General features: G+C 43.4%; 1 protein-coding gene across 1 annotated transcript in view; it reads right to left on the bottom strand.

Annotated features, from left to right (window-relative positions):
• Positions 1-19,594, bottom strand: part of LOC120057232 (pyruvate carboxylase, mitochondrial-like) — a 95,841-nt gene that overhangs the window by 63,017 nt on the left and 13,230 nt on the right. Inside the window, exons 7-8 of the mRNA XM_039005767.1 lie at positions 18,893-19,044; positions 13,711-13,829 (exon numbers count right to left, since the gene is read on the bottom strand). Of these exons, the coding sequence (XP_038861695.1) occupies positions 13,711-13,829; positions 18,893-19,044 (271 nt within the window). The remainder of the gene's footprint in view (positions 1-13,710; positions 13,830-18,892; positions 19,045-19,594) is intronic.

Genomic DNA, 19,594 nt, shown 5'->3' with positions numbered 1-19,594 from the left:
AATTAGTCACCACTGCCATGAGCTGACCATGCTTTGACCACGCGCGTTATGGGCAGCTTCGTTCCATCGCTCAACTGAAGGCAATCTAATTCTCCGGTTGGAACGTTATTCAAGATGTATGTTAACAACAGTCTAAAGATTGATTCAGTACATCGTTTGACATGTTTCTACTGACTGTTATGGAACTTTTGGACATTTCGTCAAGTTATAGTGGAGGCGCTTTCTGACTTTGGAATTGTTTACAGAAGGCGCGAACCAAAGTAGCTAATTGGACATAAATAACAGACATTATCGAACAAATCAAGCATTTATTGTGGAACTGGGATTCCTAGGACTGCATTCTGATGAAGTTCATCAAAGGTAAGGAAACATTTATCATGTATTTTCTGGTTTCTGTTGAGTCCAACATGGCGGCTAATTTGGCTATTGTTCTGAGCGCCGTCTCAGATTATTGCATGATTTGCTTTTTCCGTAAAGTTTTTTTGAAATCTGACACAGCGGTTGCATTAAGGAGAGGTATATCTATAATTCCATGTGTATAACTTGTATTATCATCTACATTTATGATGAGTATTTCTGTTGAAACGAAGTGGCTATGCAAAATCACTTGATGTTTTTGGAACTAGTGAATGTAACGCGCCAATGTAAACTCAGATTTTTTTATATAAATATGAACGTTATCAAACAAAACATGCATGTATTGTGTAACATGAAGTCCTATGAGTGTCATCTGATGAAGATCATCAAAGGTTAGTGATTCATTTTATCTCTATTTCTTCTTTTTGTGACTGCTATATTTCGCTGGAAAATGGCTGTGCTTATTGTGGTTTGGTGGTGACCTAACATAATCGTTTGTAGTGCTTTAGCTGAAAAGCATATTTGAAAAACAGACACTTTGGTGGGATTAACAACAAGATTACCTTTAAAATGATATAAGACACATGTATGTTTGAGGAATTTTAATGATGAGATTTCTGTTTGAATTTGGCGCCCTGCACTTTCACTGGCTGTCGTCATATCGATCCCGTTAGCGGGATGCAGCCATAAGAAGTTAAAAAAGAAACTCAGTCCGGCTTTAAACTTACTCTTGAAAGTTGTAATAGTAGAATGCACAAGGTGCAATTTCAAAATTGGGTAGTGCATCATCAGTTCCTCTTGTCAGTCATTTCATACCTTAGAGAGCTATTTTTAACTCAGAAATGTCCAGATCAACTAGCCTATGTCAGCTACCATTTTTATATACAGTGGGGCAAAAAAGTAGTTAGTCAGCCACCAATTGTGCAAGTTCTCACACTTAAAAAGATGAGAGGCCTGTAATTTTCATCATAGGTATACTTCAACTATGACAGACAAAATTAGAAGAAAAAAAAAATCCAGAAAATCACATTGTAGGATTTTTAATGAATTTATTTGCAAATTATGGTGGAAAATAAGTATTTGGTCAATAACAAAAGTTTCTCAATACTTTGTTATATACCCTTTGTTGGCAATGACAGAGGTCAAACATTTTCTGTAAGTCTTCAAGGTTTTCACACACTGTTGCTGGTATTTTGGCCCATTCCTCCATGCAGATCTCCTCTAGAGCAGTGATGTTTTGGGGCTGTTGCTGGGCAACACAGACTTTCAACTCCCTCCAAAGATTTTCTATGGGGTTGAGATCTGGAGACTGGCTAGGCCACTCCAGGACCTTGAAATGCTTCTTACGAAACCACTCCTTCGTTGCCCGGGCGGTGTGTTTGGGATCATTGTCATGCTGAAAGACCCAGCCACGTTTCATCTTCAAATGCCCTTGCTGATGGAAGGAGGTTTTCACTCAAAATCTCACGATACATGGCCCCATTCATTCTTTCCTTTACACGGATCAGTCGTCCTGGTTCCTTTGCAGAAAAACAGCCCCAAAGCATGATGTTTCCACCCCCATGCTTCACAGTAGGTATGGTGTTCTTTGGATGCAACTCAGCATTCTTTGTCCTCCAAACACAACGAGTTGAGTTTTTACCAAAAAGTTCTATTTTGGTTTCATCTGACCATATGACATTCTCCCAATCTTCTTCTGGATCATCCAAATGCTCTCTAGCAAACTTCAGACGGGCCTGGACATGTACTGGCTTAAGCAGGGGGACACGTCTGGCACTGCAGGATTTGAGTCCCTGGCGGCGTAGTGTGTTACTGATGGTAGGCTTTGTTACTTTTGTCCCAGCTCTCTGCAGGTCATTCACTAGGTCCCCCCGTGTGGTTCTGGGATTTTTGCTCACCGTTCTTGTGATCATTTTGACCCCACGGGGTGAGATCTTGCGTGGAGCCCCAGATCGAGGGAGATTATCAGTAGTCTTGTATGTCTTCCATTTCCTAATAATTGCCCCCACAGTTGATTTCTTCAAACCAAGCTGCTTACCTATTGCAGATTCAGTCTTCCCAGCCTGGTGCAGGTCTACAATTTTGTTTCTGGTGTCCTTTGACAGCTCTTTGGTCTTGGCCATAGTGGAGTTTGGAGTGTGACTGTTTGAGGTTGTGGACAGGTGTCTTTTATACTGATAACAAGTTCAAACAGGTGCCATTAATACAGGTAACGAGTGGAGGACAGAGGAGCCTCTTAAAGAAGAAGTTACAGGTCTGTGAGAGCCAGACATCTTGCTTGTTTGTAGGTGACCAAATACTTATTTTCCACCATAATTTGCAAATAAATTCATAAAAAATCCTACAATGTGATTTTCTGGATTTTATTTTCTCATTTTGTCAGTCATAGTTGAAGTGTACCTATGATGAAAATTACAGGCCTCTCTCATCTTTTTAAGTGGGAGAACTTGCACAATTGGTGGCTGACTAAATACTTTTTTGCCCCACTGTATATATATTTATTTTTTTGCCCATAGCAATGTTTTTGTCACTCAAATATCACATGAATACACATTAGACATGGCAAATGTATAGAATTGCAAGAAAACTAGCTTTTAAATTGCTAAAATGTTCTTTGCACCCAATTACAAAACGTGTAGAATTACAGGAAATAAGCTTAAAGCCTGCCAAATTCTCTCCACCAACAAAACGGGTTGAAAAAGTTTGGGAACCTCTGACCTACATGACTATAATACAAATATTATGGGCTTGACTGAATGTAGATTACCTACAGGACTATATGGGCTTGACGTGTTGTTTCCACCAGTGGAGGCTGCTGAGGGGAGGACGGCTCATAATGGCCCGAACGGAGCAAATGGAATGACATCAAACACATGGAAAGCATGTTTCATGTATTTGATACCATCCCACCTATCCGCTCCATCCATTACCATAAGCCCGTCCTCCCCAATTAAGGTGCCACCAACCTCCTGTGCTTTCCACCTATATATATTATATTTTTCATATCAGTTGACACAATGGGAGAAGACAACATAGAAAGGAATCCTTTGAGAAGTACTGGGACCCAACCTTTATACAACCCTTCAAGAGTCTTAAAAAGACTGAGCAAAAGGACAGTCTTGAAACTTAATGACACTCGACATGAACGGACAGATAATTTGACCAGACAAATGCTGTTTTTAACCATGGGTTAATGCAGTTTTGAACCATGCCTGCAGATTTTCTTCTTGCTAACGTGCAATCATTAGAAAATAAAATTGCTGACCTAATATTAAGATTATCCTACCAAGGGGACATTAAAAACTGCAACATCTTATGTTTCACCGAGCCGTGGCTGAACGAAGAAACAAACAATATAGAGCTGGCAGGATTTTCCACGCACCGGCAGAACAGAAAAAAATCCAAGATGGCGTAGCAGTCAGACATCTTTGTCTTCTCTTGTCCCGTGTATATATTTTTTACCTCAATTTCAACATACTCTCCTGCAACCCGCCTTACCCAATGTGGTATGGATCTGCTATTTTCTATACTTTAGACCCGGAACCCCCAACAGAAGCTAGCCAGCTAACTAGCTACTAGTCAGTTAGCCACTGCTAGCGGTCATCAGCTAACCTCAGCCCGGTCAACTCCTGCCAGTCTGCACAGCGCGATTCAACCCAGAGCATATCAGACTGCTTTTTCTATACCACATCTCTGGATTCCTACCGCAAGCTCTGAACCTTTTCATCTGGCTCGTCGCAGCTTGCTAGCTGCTATCCGAGTGGCTACTCCTGGCTAACGTCTCTGTCCCGAAGCAAGCACCAGTTAGCCTGGAGCTAGCCTCGTGCTAGGCCCATCTCCCGGCTAGCTGAAGAGGTCCATCAGCCACTCCTTGGGCTACAATACCTATTTTGCCAATTGGCCTGGATCCCTTTTACTACCGACACGGAGCCCCGCCGATCCATCACGACTGGTCTGCCGACGTAACCGTCCGAGGGGGCTACAACAGACTCGTCCGTTGCGACGTCCCCCAAGGCCCATCTGCTAGCCCCGGCCCGCTAGCTGTCTGAATCGCCGTGTCTCCAGCTCGCCTAGCTACTCAATGGACCCTATGATCACTCGGCTACACATGCCTCTCCCTAATGTCAATATGCCTGATCCATTGCTGTTTTGGTTAGTGATTGTCTTATTTCACTGTAGAGCCTCCAGCCCTGCTCAATATGCCTTAGCTAGCCCTTTTGTTCCACCTCCCACACATGCGATGACCTCACCTGGTCTCAATGATGTCTCTAGAGACAAAACCTCTCTCATCGTCACTCAATGCCTAGGCTTACCTCCACTGTATTCACATCCTACCATACCCTTGTCTGTACATTATGCCTTGAATCTATTCTTCCGCGCCCAGAAACCTGCTCCTTTTACTCTGTTACAAACGCACTAGACAACCAGTTCTTATAGCCTTTAGCCGTACCCTTATCCTCCTCTGGTGATGTAGAGGTTAATCCAGGCCCTGCAGCGCCTAGCTCCACTCCCATTCCCCAGGCACTCTCATTTGTTGACTTCTGTAACCATAAACCCGGATGTCCTAGCCATGTCTGAATCCTGGCTTAGGAAGGCCACCAAAAATCCTGAAATTTCCATCCCTAACTATAACATTTTCCGACAAGATAGAACTGCCAAAGGGGGCGGAGTTGCAATCTATTGCAGAGTTCTGTCATACTATCCAGGTCTGTGCCCAAACAATTAGAGCTTCTACTTTAAAAAAAATCCACCTTTCCAGAAATAAGTCTCTCACTGTTGCCGCTTGTTATAGACCACCTTCAGCCCCCAGCTGTGCCCTGGACACCATATGTGAATTGATTGCCCCCCCATCTATCTTCAGAGCTCGTACTGTTAGGTGACCTAAACTGGGACATGCTTAACACACCAGCCGTCCTACTATCTAAGCTAGATGCCCTCAATCTCACACAAATTGTCAATGAACCTACCAGGTACAACCCCAAATCCGTAAACACGGGCACCCTCATATCATCCTGATCAACCTGCCCACTAAATACACCTCTGCTGTCTTCAACCAGGATCTCAGAGATCACTGCCTGCGTCCGTAATGGATCTGCAGTCAAACAATCACCTCTCATCACTGTCAAACGCTCCCGAAAACACTTCAGCGAGCAGGCCTTTCTAATCGACCTGGCCCGGGTATCCTGGAAGGATATTGACCTCGTCCCGTCAGTAGAGGATGCCTGGTTATTCTTTAAAAGTGCTTTACTCAACATCTTAAATAAGCATGCCCCATTCAAAGAAAATAGAACCAGGAACAAATATAGCCCTTAGTTCACTCCAGGCCTGACTGCCCTTGACCAGCACAAAAACATCCTGTGGCGTACTGCATTAGCATTGAATAGCCCCCGCGATATGCAACTTTTCAGGGAAGTTAGGAACCAATATACACAGGCAGTTAGGAAAGCAAAGGCTAGCTTTTTCAAACAGAAATTTGCATCCTGTAGCACAAACTCCAAAAAGTTCTGGGACACTAAAGTCCATGGAGAATAAGAGCACCTCCTCCCAGCTGCCCACTGCACTGAGGCTAGGAAACACTGTCACCACCAATAAATCCACGATAATTGAGAATTTCAATAAGCATTTTTCTACGGCTGGCCATGCTTTCCACCTGGCTACCCCAACCCCGGTCAACAGCTCAGCACCCCGCACAGCAACTTGCCCAAGCCTCCCCATTTCTCCTTCACCCAAATCCAGATAGCTGATGTTCTGAAAGGGCGGCAAAATCTGGACCCTCTCTTTCTAAAATTATCTGCTGCAATTGTTGCAACCCCTATTACTAGCCTGTTCAACCTCTCTTTCGTATCGTCTGAAATCCCCAAAGATTGGAAAGCTGCCGCGGTCATCCCCCTCTTCAAAGGGGGAGACATTCTAGACCCAAACTGTTACAGACGTATATCTATCCTACCCTGCCTTTCTAATGTCTTCGAAAGCCAAGTTAACAAACAGATCACCGACCATCTCGAAACCCACAGTACCTTCTCCGCTATGCAATCTGGTTTCCGAGCTGATCATGGGTGCACCTCAGCCACGCTCAAGGTCCTAAACGAATTCATAACCGCCATCGATAAAAGACAATACTGTGCAGCCGTATTCATCGACCTGGCCAAGGCATGACTCTGTCAATCACCACATTCTTATCGGCAGACTCAACAGCCTTTGTTTCTCAAATGACTGCCTCGCCTGGTTCACCAACTACTTTTCAGACAGAGTTCAGTGTGTCAAATCGGAGGGCCTGTTGTCCGGAACTCTGGCAGTCTCTATGGGGGTGCCACAGGGTTGAATTCTCGTGCCGACTCTTCTCTGTATACATCAATGATGTCGCTCTCGCTGCTGGTGATTCTCTGATCCACCTCTACGCAGACGACACCATTCTGTATACTTCTGGCCCTTCTTTGGACACTGTGTTAACTAACCTCCAGAAGAGTTTCAATGCCATACAACTCTCCTTCCGTGGCCTCCAACTGCTCTTAAATACAAGTAAAACTAAATGCATGCTCTTCAACCGATCGCTGCCCGCACCTGCCCGCCCGTCCAGCATCACTACACTGGACGGTTCTGACTTCGAATATGTGGACAACTACAAATAACTAGGTGTCTGGTTAAACTGTAAACTCTCCTTCCAGACTCACATTAAGCATCCGTCACTCATGCTGGCAAACATACCCTCTTAAAACTGACTATCCTACCGAGCCTTGACTTCGGCGATGTCATTTACAAAATAGCCTCCAACACTCTACTCTGCATCCAATTTGCTGTCTATCACAGTGCCATCCGTTTTGTCACCAAAGCCCCATGTACTACCCACCACTGCGACCTGTATGCTCTCGTTGGCTGGCCCTCGCTTCATACTCATCACCAAACCCACTGGCTCCAGGTCAGCTATAAATCTTTGCTAGGTAAAACCCCGCCTTATCTCAGCTCACTGGTCAACATAGCAGCACCCACCCGTACACGCGCTCCAGCAGGTATATTTCACTGGTCAACCCCAAAGCCAATTCCTCCTTCCAGTTCTCTGCTGCCAATGACTGGAACGAATTGCAAAAATCACTGAAGCCTCATATCTCCCTCACTAACTTTAAGCATCAGCTGTCAGAGCAGCTTACAGATCATTGCACATGTACATAGCCCATCTGTAAAATAGCCCATCCAACTACCTCATCCCCATATTATTATTTTTTGCTCCTTTGCACCCCAGTATCTCTACTTGCACATTCATCTTCTGCACATATACCACTCAAGTGTTTTTTTGTAATTAAATTGTAATTACTTCACCACTACAGCCTATTTATTGCCTTACCTCCCTAATCTTACCTCATTTGCACACGCTGTATATAGATTTTTTGTTGTTGTCAAAAACAGCTGGTGCGCAATGTCTAATATTAAAGAAGTCTCGAGGTATTGCTCTCCTGAGGTAGAACCTAGGTACCTTTTGATAAGCTGTCGACCGCACCATCTACCAAGAGAGTTCTCCTCTGTATTATTCGTAGCCATTTATTTACCAGCACAAAGCAAAGCTGGCACTAAGACCGCTCTCAACCAACTCTATAAGGCCGTAAGCAAAGAAGAAAATGCTCACCCAGAAGCGGCGCTCCTAGTGGCCGAGGAATTTAATGCTGGCAAACTTAAATCAGTTTTACCAAATATTTACCAGCATGTCACATGTGCAACCAGGGGAGGGAAAAAACCCTAGACCACTTTTACTCCACACACACAGATACATACAAAGCTCTCCCTCACCCTCCATTTGGCATCTCTGACCATAATTTAATCCTGATTCCTAGTTACAAGCAAAAACTAAAGCAGGGGGTACCAGTGACTCGCCCAATACAGAAGTGGTCAGATAGTCCTGTAGTGTAGCATACGTACCGTTTTGCTAGCACAGACTGGAATATGTTCCAGGATTCATTTAATGGCATTGAGGAATACACCACCTCAGTCATCAGCTTCATCAATAAGTGCATCGATGACATCGTCCCCACAGTGACTGTACGTACATATCCCAACCAGAAGCCATGGATTACAGGCAACATCCGCATCGAGCTTTAGGCTAGAGCGGCCGCTTTCAAGGAGCGGGAGACTAATCCGGACACTTATAAGAAATCTCGCTATGCCCTCAGATGAACCATCAAACAAGCAAAGCGTCAATACAGGATTAAGATTGAATCCAACTACACCGGCTCTGACGCCCGTCGGATGTATCAGGGCTTAAACTATTACGGACTACAAAGGGAAACCCAGACGCGAGCTGCCCAGTGACGCGAGCCTACCAGACGAGCCAAATGCCTTTTATGCTAGCTTCGAGGCAAGCAACACTGAAGCATGCACGAGAGCACCAGCTGTTCTGGATGACTGTGTGATAACGCTCTTGCGGTAGCCGATGTGAACATGTCAACATTTACAAAGCCGCTGGGCCAGACGGATTACCAGGACGTATACTCAAAGCATTAGCGGATCAACTGTCAAGTGTCTTCACTGACATTTTCAACCTCTCCCTGACCGAGTCTGTAATACCTACATGTTTGAAGCAGACCACCATAGTCCCTGTGCCCAAGGAAGTGAAGGTAACCTGCCTAAATGATTACCGCCCCATGGCACTCACGTCGGTAGCCATGAGGTGCTTTGAAAGGCTGGTCATGGCTCACATTAACAGCATCCTCCCAGACAGCCTAGACCCACTCCAATTCGCATACCGCCCCAAAAATTCACAGATGACGCAATCGCACGCCACACTGCCCTTTCTCACCTGGACAAAAGGAACACCTACAGTTGAAGTCGGAAGTTAACTAACACCTTAGCGAAATACATTAAAACTCAGTTTCACAATTCCTGACATTTAATCCTAGTAAAAATTCCCTGTCTTAGGTCAGTTAGGATCACCACTTCATTTTAAGAATGTAAAATGTCTGAATAATTGTAGAGAGAATGATTTATTTCAGCTTTTATTTCTTTCATTACATTCCCAGTGGGTCAGAAGTTAACACACTCAATTAGTATTTGGTAGCATTGCCTTTAAATTGTTTAACGTTTCAGGTAGCCTTCCACAAGCTTCCCACAATAAGTTGGGTGAATTTTGGCCCATTCCTCCTGACAGAGCTGATGTAACTGAGTCAGGTTTGTAGGCCTCCTTGCTCGCACACGCCTTTTCAGTTCTGACCACAAATTTTCTATAGGATTGAGGTCAGGGCTTTGTTGTCCTAAAGAAATTTTGCCACAACTTTGGAAGTATGCTTGGGGTCATTGCCCATTTGGAAGATCCATTTGCAACCAGGCTTTAACTTCCTGACTGATGTCTTGAGATGTTGCTTCAATATATCCACATTATTTTCCTTCCTCATGATGCCAACTATTTTGTGAAGTGCACCAGTCCCTCCTGCAGCAAAGCACCCCCACAACATGATGCTGCCACCCCCGTGCTTCACGGTTGGGATGGTGATATTTGGCTTGCAAGCCGCCTCCTTTTTCCTCCAAACATAACGATGGTCATAATGCCCAAACAGTTCCATTTTTGTTTCAGACCAGAAGACATTTCTCCAAAAAGTACGGTCCACATCTGCAGTTGCAAACCGTAGTCTGGCTTTTTTATGGCGGTTTTGGAGCAGTGGCTTCTTCCTTGTCGAGTGGCCTTTCAGGTTGTGTCGATATAGGACTCGTTTTACTGTGGATATAGATACTTTTGTACCCGTTTCCTCCAGCATCTTCACAACGTCCTTTGCTGTTGTTCTGGGATTGATTTGCACTTTTCGCACCAAAGTACGTTCATCTCTAGGAGACAGAATGAGTCTCCTTCCCGAGCGGTATGACGGCTGCGTGGTCCCATGGTGTTTATACATGCGTACTATTGTTTGTACAGATGAACGTGGTACCTTCAAGCGTTTGGAAATTGCTCCCAAGGATGAACCAGACTTGGAGGTCTACAATTTCCCCATGATGTCAAGCAAAGAGGTACTGAGTTTGAAGGTAGGCCTTGAAATACATCCACAGGTACACCTCCAATTGACTCAGGCTAATTGACATTATTTATCAGAAGCTTCTAAAGCAATGACAATTGTCTGGAATTTTCCAAGCTGTTTAAAGACACAGTCAAATTTGTGTATGTAAACTTCTGACCCACTGGAATTGTGATACAGTGAATTATAAGTGAAATAATCTGTCTGTAAACAATTGTTGGAAAATTGACTTGTGTCATGCACAAAGTAGATGTCCTAACCGACTTGCCAAAACTATAGTTTGTTAACTTCTCTAGGGTAGGGGGCAGCATTTTCACATTTGGATGAAAAGCATACCCAAATTCAACTGCTAGTTACTCATCCCCAGGAGATAAGATATGCATATTATTAGTAGATTTGGATAGAAAACACTCTGAAGTTTCTAAAACTGTTTGAATCATGTCTGTGAGTATAACAGAACTTATTTAGCAGGCGAAACCCCGAGGACAAACCATTCAGATGGTTTTTTTTGTTGAGGTCACTGTCTTTTCAATGAGTTTTCATTGGGAAACCATATTTCTAAGCAAATTGCTTGCAGTTCCTACGGCTTCCACTAGATGTCAAGTCATGAGAAATAGGTTGAGGTTATTCCTTTGTGTAATGAAGAAATACGGCCATCTTGAAGTCGAGGCACTCCAGGTGTCCTGTACATGCGCTTCAATCAAACAGAAGGCATGCAACATTTCGTTTTAGTCCTGTATTGAACACAGATCATCCCGTCTTCAATTTTATTGATTATTAACGTTAAAAAATACCTAAAGTTATATTACAAAAGTAGTTTGACATTTTTTGGCAAAGTTTACAGGTAACCTTTGATATATTTTGTCGTCATGTTTGAGCAAGTTGGAACCGGTGTTTTTCTGGATCAAACGAGACATTTTGGATATATATCGACGGAATTAATCGAACAAAAGGACCATTTGTGATATTTATGGGACATATTGGAGTGCCAACAACAGAAGCTCGTCAAAGGTAAGGAATGAATTATATTTTTATTTCTGCGTTTTGTGTCGCGCCTGCTGGGTTGAAATGTTCTCTCTCTTTTGTTTACTATAAGTGCTATGCTCAGATAATAGCATCGTATGCTTTCGCTGAAAAGCCTATTTGAATTCTGACATGTTGGCTGGATTCACAACCAGTGTAGCTTTAATTTGGTATCGTTCATGTGTGATTTAATGAAAGTTAGATTTTATAGTAATTTTCATAGTAAATCATTTTAATTTGGGGCTCTGCATTTTCTCAGGCTTTTTGCCAAGTGATACAGTAGCGTTAGCGTCTTGCCTAAACTGAAATTTTTGGATATAAATATGAACTTCACCGAACAAAAAATACATGTATTGTGTAACATGAAGTCCTATGAGTGTCATCTGATGAAGATTATCAAAGGTTAGTGATTAATGTTATCTCTATTTCTGCTTTTTGTTAATGCTCTCTTTAGCTGGAAAAATGGTTGTCTTTTTCTGTGACTTGGCTCATAACTAACATAATCGTTTGGTGTGCTTTCGTCGTAAAACCTTTTTGAAATCGGACACTTTGGCTGGATTTACAACAAGTGTAGCTTTAAAATGGTGTAAAATACTCATATGCTTGAGGAATTTAAATTATGGGATTTCTGTTGTTTTGAATTTGGCGCCCTCCAGTTTCACTGGCTGTTGACGAGGTGGGACGCTACCGTCCCACATACCCTAGAGAGGTTAACAAGAAAATTGTGGAGTGGTTGAAAAACGAGTTTTAAATGACTCCAACCTAAGTGTATGTAAACTTCCGACTTCAACTGTATGTGAGAATGCTGTTCATTGACTACTGCTCAGTGTTCATCACCATAGTGCCCACGAAGCTAAGGACTCTGGGACTAAACACCTCCCTCTGCAACTGGATCCTGGACTTCCTGACAGGCCACCCCCAGGTGGTAAGAGTAGGCAACAACAAGTCTGCCACGCTGATCCTTAACACTGGGGCCCCTCAGGGGTGTGTACTTAGTCCCCTCCTGTATTCCCTGTTCACCCACAACTGCGTGGCCAAACACGACTCCAACACCATCATTAAGTTTGCTGACGACACAACAGTGGTAGGCCTGAACACAGACAACGGTGAGATGGCCTATAGGGAGGTGGTCAGAGTACTGGCAGTGTGATGCAGGGACAACAACCTCTCGCTCAACGTGAGCAAGACAAAGGAGCTGACTGGGGACTACAGGAAAACGCAGGCAGAACAGGCCCCCATTAACATCGACGAAGGCTGTAGTGGGGTGGGTCGAGAGTTTCAAGTTCCTTGGGTTCCACATCACCAACAAACTATCATGGTCCAAACATACCAAGACAGTCGTGAAGAGCGCACGACAAAACCTTTTCCGCCTCAGGACACTGAAAAGATTTGGCATGGGTCCCCAGATCCTCAAAAGGTTCTACAGCTGCACCATTGAGAGCATCCTGACCGGTTGCATCACCGCCTGGTATGGCAACTGCTCGGCATCTGACCGTAAGGCGCTACAGAGGGTAGTGCGAACGGCCCAGTACATCACTGGGGCCAAGCTTCCTGCCATCCAGGACCTATATAATAGGCGGTGTCAGAGGAAAGCCCAGAAAATTGTCAGAGACTCCAGTCACCCAAGTTAGACTGTTTTCTCTGCTACCGCATGGCAAGCGGTACCGGAGCGGCAAGTCTAGGACCAAAAGGCTCCTCAACAGCTTCTACCCCCAAGCCATTAGACTGCTGAACAATTCATAAAAATCCCCACCGGACAATTTACATTGACAATTTACATTGACCCCCCCCTCTCTTGTACACTGCTGCTTGTTTGTTACCTATGCATAGTCACTTCGCCCCCACCTACATGTACAGATTACCTCAACTAGCCTGTACACCGACTTGGTACTGGTGCCCCCTGTATATAGCCTCGTTATTGCTATTCTTATTGTATTACTTTTTATTTTAGCCTACTTAGTAAATATTTTCTTCTTGAACTGCACTGTAGGTTAAGGGCTTGTAAGTAAGCATTTCACGGTTAAGTCTACACTTGTTGTACTCGGCACATGTGGCAAATAAAGTCTGATTTTAAAGGGAACACAGTCTTATAGGTTGTCAGAGGTGACATGGTAATGTCAGGTAACGGCTGTGACTCACTCCGTGATCTGCCAGGTAACGGCCATGAGTCACTCCATGATCTGCCAGGTAACGGCCGTGAGTCACTCCGTGATCTGCTAGGTAACGGCCGTGAGTCACTCCGTGATCTGCTAGGTAACGGCTATAAGACTGACTCCGTGATCTGCCAGGTAACGGCTGTAAGACTGACTCTGTGATCTGCCCGGTAACAGCTGTGACTCACTCCGTGATCTGCTCGGTAACGGTGTGCTCCACCTGCAGGCGGGAGTTGACCTCGATGAAGTAGTGCCTTCCATGTTTATCCACCAGGAACTCCACTGTGCCAGCATTCTCATAGCCCACCTGTACATACAGACAGATCCAAATTAGATACAAACCTTTACTTGGCTTCTTCAAACCTACAATAGGCTACTTCAAACTTACTTGAGGACATCAAGAATGTCACAGTTAAACAAGGGGGGAGACTATATTCAAGTACTCCATCAAGAATGTCACAGTTAATAAGGCACAGTTATACATGGGGGGGAGACTGACATTCTTGATGGAGTACTTGAATACACAGTTAATAAGGCACAGTTATACAAGGGGGGAGACTGTATTCAAGTACTCCATCCTTCTTAAAAGAGCTTTGTTGCTCACATTCCATGACTTTTATTAATTAACCTTTATTTAACTAGGTAAATCAGAACAAATTCTTATTTTACAATGACGGCCTACCACGGCCAAACCCTCCCTTAACACGGACGACACTGGGCCAATTGTGCTCCGACCTATGGGACTCCCGATCACGGACGGTTGTGATGCATCCCGGGATCGAACCAGGGTCTGTAGTGACGCCTCTTGCACTGAGATGCAGTGCCTTAGACCGCTGCGCCACTCGGGAACCCACTATAGTCCAATATAGTGTGCACAGTCAGATTTCCTCCATGGGCAGCCCTATACATAGTAAGTTATTTGTAGAAGGCACATTCTCATATTCTGAATTCTATTTGAAGAGATTACAAGTTCTGGGTTCAAAAAGTTAAAATTATCTTGATAAAAATGCATAACGAATTAACCACTCACAAACCAAAATTGTTCATCTGAATATCTTACAGAACACAACTAAATCTCCTAAAATGGGGAAGCGACAACAAGACTGACAGCTAATAGCTACAAAAGGAAGATAGCGTGTGATATACCAGGCTGTGATTATAGTTATGAACGTCCATGCTGTCTGTAAGAATGACAGCCCTACTACAGCTCAGGCACGGAGGCACCAGGAAATAATTTATCAGACCATTTCTCCCTCCACATCGCTGCGGAAGCTTGAGATTGCGACGGCCAAAATTCACTGAAATCTGATCCAATTTATCTTTGTAATTCATCCCGCGCTCCAAAACTCATCTCTGCCAACCAGGGCAGGCACCATTCAGACAGTCCCCCCATGTTAAGGTGCAGGCTCACAACTAGACAGCTTATATCACACACTGCATAGACCACACAAACAGACAAGCACTGTATGTATTACAATAATGTTTGGAAATAAGTGTTAAGAGTGCCACAGGAAATAGTCATAGTAATTTCAGTCCAATTAAAATCCCTGCTAGCGGGAGACCTGCTGGCGACCATATTCCACTGTAAAAGAAATATCTGTGAATTTCTGAAATTTGCATAGAACAGGCTGTATTTCATAATGGGCTTTGTATACTTAAGCGGTCCCATATCTACTGCCTACTGTTAGTGTTACAGCAAACTGTTAAGATCTAGCAAACATAAGGAAAAGGTATGGAGAAGCAGGTGTTGCTGAAAACCACAGGGTATTGGGAGTTAAACAGTACAGCATCACTATAGAGACTGGCATGTGGATAGAGAGGTTTGATTAGAACGGGAGGGAAACAGATGGCATTCCACAGAGGTGTAGAGGCGGCAAGATGGAGGGAGTAGGAGAGGGGGTGAGGCACACGCCAGCAGAGTGAAACACTGCTGCCGTCACCAAGGATAGGTACTGTACGTGCAACCACTATAATCCAGAAACTTAAGCAATCTGCTGTGTGTAACATGAGTTGAGAAGAAAAATACAGGCCTGTCGTTCGTATAGAGTGTGTGTATGGGGGGGGGGGGGGTGAAGCAAAATATGAAATTCAAGGAGCATGTTGGCAAGAAGAGCAAGAAGAAGCTGTGAACCCCCCTAGCTGACCTGTGATTAAGAGGTTTTGGGGTAAAGCAGCTGTCACCATGGAAACCACAGACATAAAATAGTTTTCGCACCAATGGTTTATTTCTCCAGCAGCTATTCTCGTTATACTTTGTGACCTTTTCAAAACTCCCTGTGCTAGCTTCCCTTGACCAGAGAGTTCCATCACTGATTTAATTTATTGAACCTTTATTTAACTAGGCAAGGCAGTTAAGAACAAATTCTTATCTACAATGACGGCCTTCGAAAAGACAAAAGGCCTCCTGTGGGGGGTGACGGGGGGCTGGGATTAAAAATATAGGACTAAACAAACATCACAACAAGAGAGACACCACAGACTTGCAAGGACACTCATTTCTGGGGTTGGAGTAAAAATACTTTTGTCCACCAATTTATCAAAATATGCTGAGATTCATCTTACGATTGCAGCATAGCTCAGTTAAGGCAAAACCAAAAAGGAATAAAGTAGAACAAAACCTGCTGATGTTGTCCATGAAGTAGAACATAAAACCTGTTGATGTTGTCCATGAAGTAGAACATAAAACCTGCTGATGTTGTCCATTAAGTAGAACATAAAACCTGTTGATGTTGTCCATGAAGTAGAACATAAAACCTGCTGATGTTGTCCATGAAGTAGAACATAAAACCTGCTGATGTTGTTCATTAAAGGGGTGCGGCTGTAACAGGCCTACAGCTGTATCACCACTATGAAGTGATACGTGTCTGTATTTAATGTACAAGAGAGATAACTATAACCACACCTTGACACACGTGGGTATCAATATTGTAATATAAAGTAATCATTTTTTATTTTAGTATTCTAGTGAAAATTCTCTCCTAACTCAAATCCTTACTAAGTCTACTTAAAGCATGCTTCACTCAGATATTTTGGTACACAGCTTACTCTGGAGATAAAAGGCTGGCCCACCCTCTTTTAATCAAGTAGTTCTTTGCAGTTTCCTAAAATAACTGCAGATTATTAAAATTGGGTAATGCTTTAAATATTAATGGATAAAAATTGGCCAATTTCTCTCTCTGAACTGGTTTCCTCTCATGAAAGCCTTGGGAGTCTGGGGAAGTTGATAATTAGTAAGGTGATATTTAGTGAAGGTATAAAAGGCGGCTGCATGCTTCCCAGAAGAAACAGTTTGGAAGAGTTTGCGCATATATTATGACCACATTGTGACGTTTTTGTTAGTGTTGGACTAAGACAAGGGGTTTTTCGGCTGTTCAGGCACACCGAAGTTCGGCCGAAGTCTACGCCCCTTCGTCGGTTATGGTCAACAGTAAGGACTCTTCCATAAGGAATGACAACAGACAACGAGAGACGACTCATCTTCATTCACATTTTTTTCATTCAAAAACAAATACTGCACCAAACATCTTAGTTCAATGAAGAGAAATTAAGGAAACGATACTGGCAACAGCATCTCAAAATTGACAGTACTATTACCACTTATTTCTTGTTTTTAAAGTTAAAAGTCTTAAGGGAGTCTGCGAGCACTCGTTCGGTTAGGCGCTAGCCGAACTGAATCATGCAGACACCTTTAGGGTGAACATTATCCTCCTCAAATACAGCAGGAGAGGTCATCGACTTGACAGATGTGGGATCCATAGATAAACATAGGAGGAGAAACATTGGACATTAAAATGTTCTCTTCCTTTAGAGAGAAGACTTATAGATCCTCCAGCACACTAATCTGTATTAAAAAAAATCTAAACGTCAAATCACTTTGACACGAAAAGCTAGACGCTAGTGGACACCAATACGGAAGGACATAATGCATCTGATATCCAATCAAATCAAAATGCTATTGGTCGCATACACATATTTAGCAGATGTTATCGCAGGTGCGGCAAAACGCTTGTGCTCGTCTGGGAGCAGACTGACAGTGAACCACCACTGGCAGGGTTGTTTTTGTTAGGAGAGCAGCTTTCTAAAAGTAGAAACCAAAATGTTCTCCTCATCTCAGCCCTTCATTCCTCACTGCCATATGATTGAACAGATGGAGATTAATTATGTCCCTCACTCACACCCAATTTCTTTCTCTCGTGCTCTAACTCCTTCCCCTCACACAGAGACTAATGCGCTCAACAGTGGCAGTTCCCAAATTGCAGGCAACAAAGCACATTAAAAAGATCTCTCCTTCAAAACACATACCAAACTTACCACACCCACACCCTTACCACACCCACACCTCTTTTCCATCCCCAAAACAGACAGCAAACAAAGCAGTACACAAGGCAGGGATAAGCACTAGCAGGACAGCTAGCTCAAGGGTACACATGACAGGCACACCAGCTACTGTGTACACAACGCCTAATAAGCTTATCACACACAGGATGGGGAATCAGCGGGACACAACCGTCACTAGTAATTGTTCTCATGTCAAAGTAATTGCTTCCACCTCACAATAACAAACAAAAAATCCAGCTTGATTGCAATCAGGAAATTTTGCAACTGCATATTCTTTGAGTGTGGGAGTCCCACAAGCTTGCTCGTGGTGTCCCTTCCGTGGCTATGTTGATAAATGCTGCCATCTAGTGTACCTATTGGTAGCCTGCAGGTAAAATGTCATTCCCACTGATTTAATTACCTTTCTTTATCTAAACGGCTCCCTCTCTTGTCTCTCTAAATCCTGTTCTTACACTGCAATATCTTCCTCAAGGTTTTTCATCCATCTCCCACACTTCTCCACTGCCCCTCTGAGCACAACAACAACACTGAATGAGAACACCTATTTGGTAAGGCTCAGAGTTTCTTATAAGTGACTTCAAACGCATTGTGCTTTGAAGGCCCTGGCTTTAGTTCATTTCTTCTGAAAATATATATATTTTTTCACACCTAAATCGGCCCGACAGCCGGTGGGATAAAGACAGGAATGAGGTAGAGGGAATGTTTCCCTATGAGCAGAGATGTTTGAATAAAAATAACATACAAGTTCAGAGTTTCTCAACTGTAATTCGTCATGCCTATGGTGTTAGACGTGTTATTGCAAAGTAAAACCACACTCCATTCAGATAACAATGGTCTTATATGCCATTCAAAACTGCAAATACACACAGCTCTGCCATTTCAAAAAGGCAATAGTACCAAAATTCTGAACATTCTAAAAAATAAAAAAAAAGTACTGAAAAGAAGCCTGCCTAATGGAACAGAAGAAGTTTTAGCTAGACACTACCTATTAAAAGAATGCATCGAAGTGTGTGGGCGTGTTGCATCTTGTACCTGTCTGGCCAGTTTGACAGAGTCAGCGGTGAGCCTGTCCCGGAGGTGTGGGTCCAGTTGTACAGCCGGGGCCATCTCTACCACCTTCTGGTGCCTCCTCTGGATAGAGCAGTCCCTCTCATACAGGTGGATAACATTACCATACTTGTCACCTGGGAGAGATGGGAATGACAGTAGGTCTCCAAGTTATTTAGGCCAGTAAGATCGAAGTAAATTTACTGGTGTGAGTGTGTGTGTGTGTACACACAGAGCATTCGGAAAGTATACAGACCCCTTCCCTTTCCCCACATTTTGTTAAGTTACAGCCTTATTCTAAAATGGATAAAAATCATATTTCCCCCCCCCCCCCTCAATCTACACACAACACCCCATTATGACAAAGCAAACACAGGTTTAGAAATTTTGACAAATGTATTAATAAAAAAACAGAAATACCTTATTTACATAAGTATTCAGACCCTTTGCTATGAGACTTGAAATTGAGCTCAGGTGCTTTCTGTTTCCATTGATCATCCTTGAGATGTTTCTACAACTTCATTGGAGTCCACCTGTGGTAAATTCAATTGATTGGACATGATTTGGAAAGACACACACCTGTCTCTATAAGGTTCCACAGTTAACAGTGCGTGTCAGAGCAAAAACCAAGCCATGAGGTCGAAGGAATTGTCTGTAGAACTCCGGGACAAGATAGTGTCAAGGCAC

Source organism: Salvelinus namaycush, chromosome 12, assembly GCF_016432855.1.
Source record: "Salvelinus namaycush isolate Seneca chromosome 12, SaNama_1.0, whole genome shotgun sequence".
NCBI classification, from domain to species: domain Eukaryota; kingdom Metazoa; phylum Chordata; class Actinopteri; order Salmoniformes; family Salmonidae; genus Salvelinus; species Salvelinus namaycush.
The sequence above is the reverse complement of the archived record's forward strand: the minus strand, read 5'-3'. Positions and strand labels throughout refer to the sequence as shown.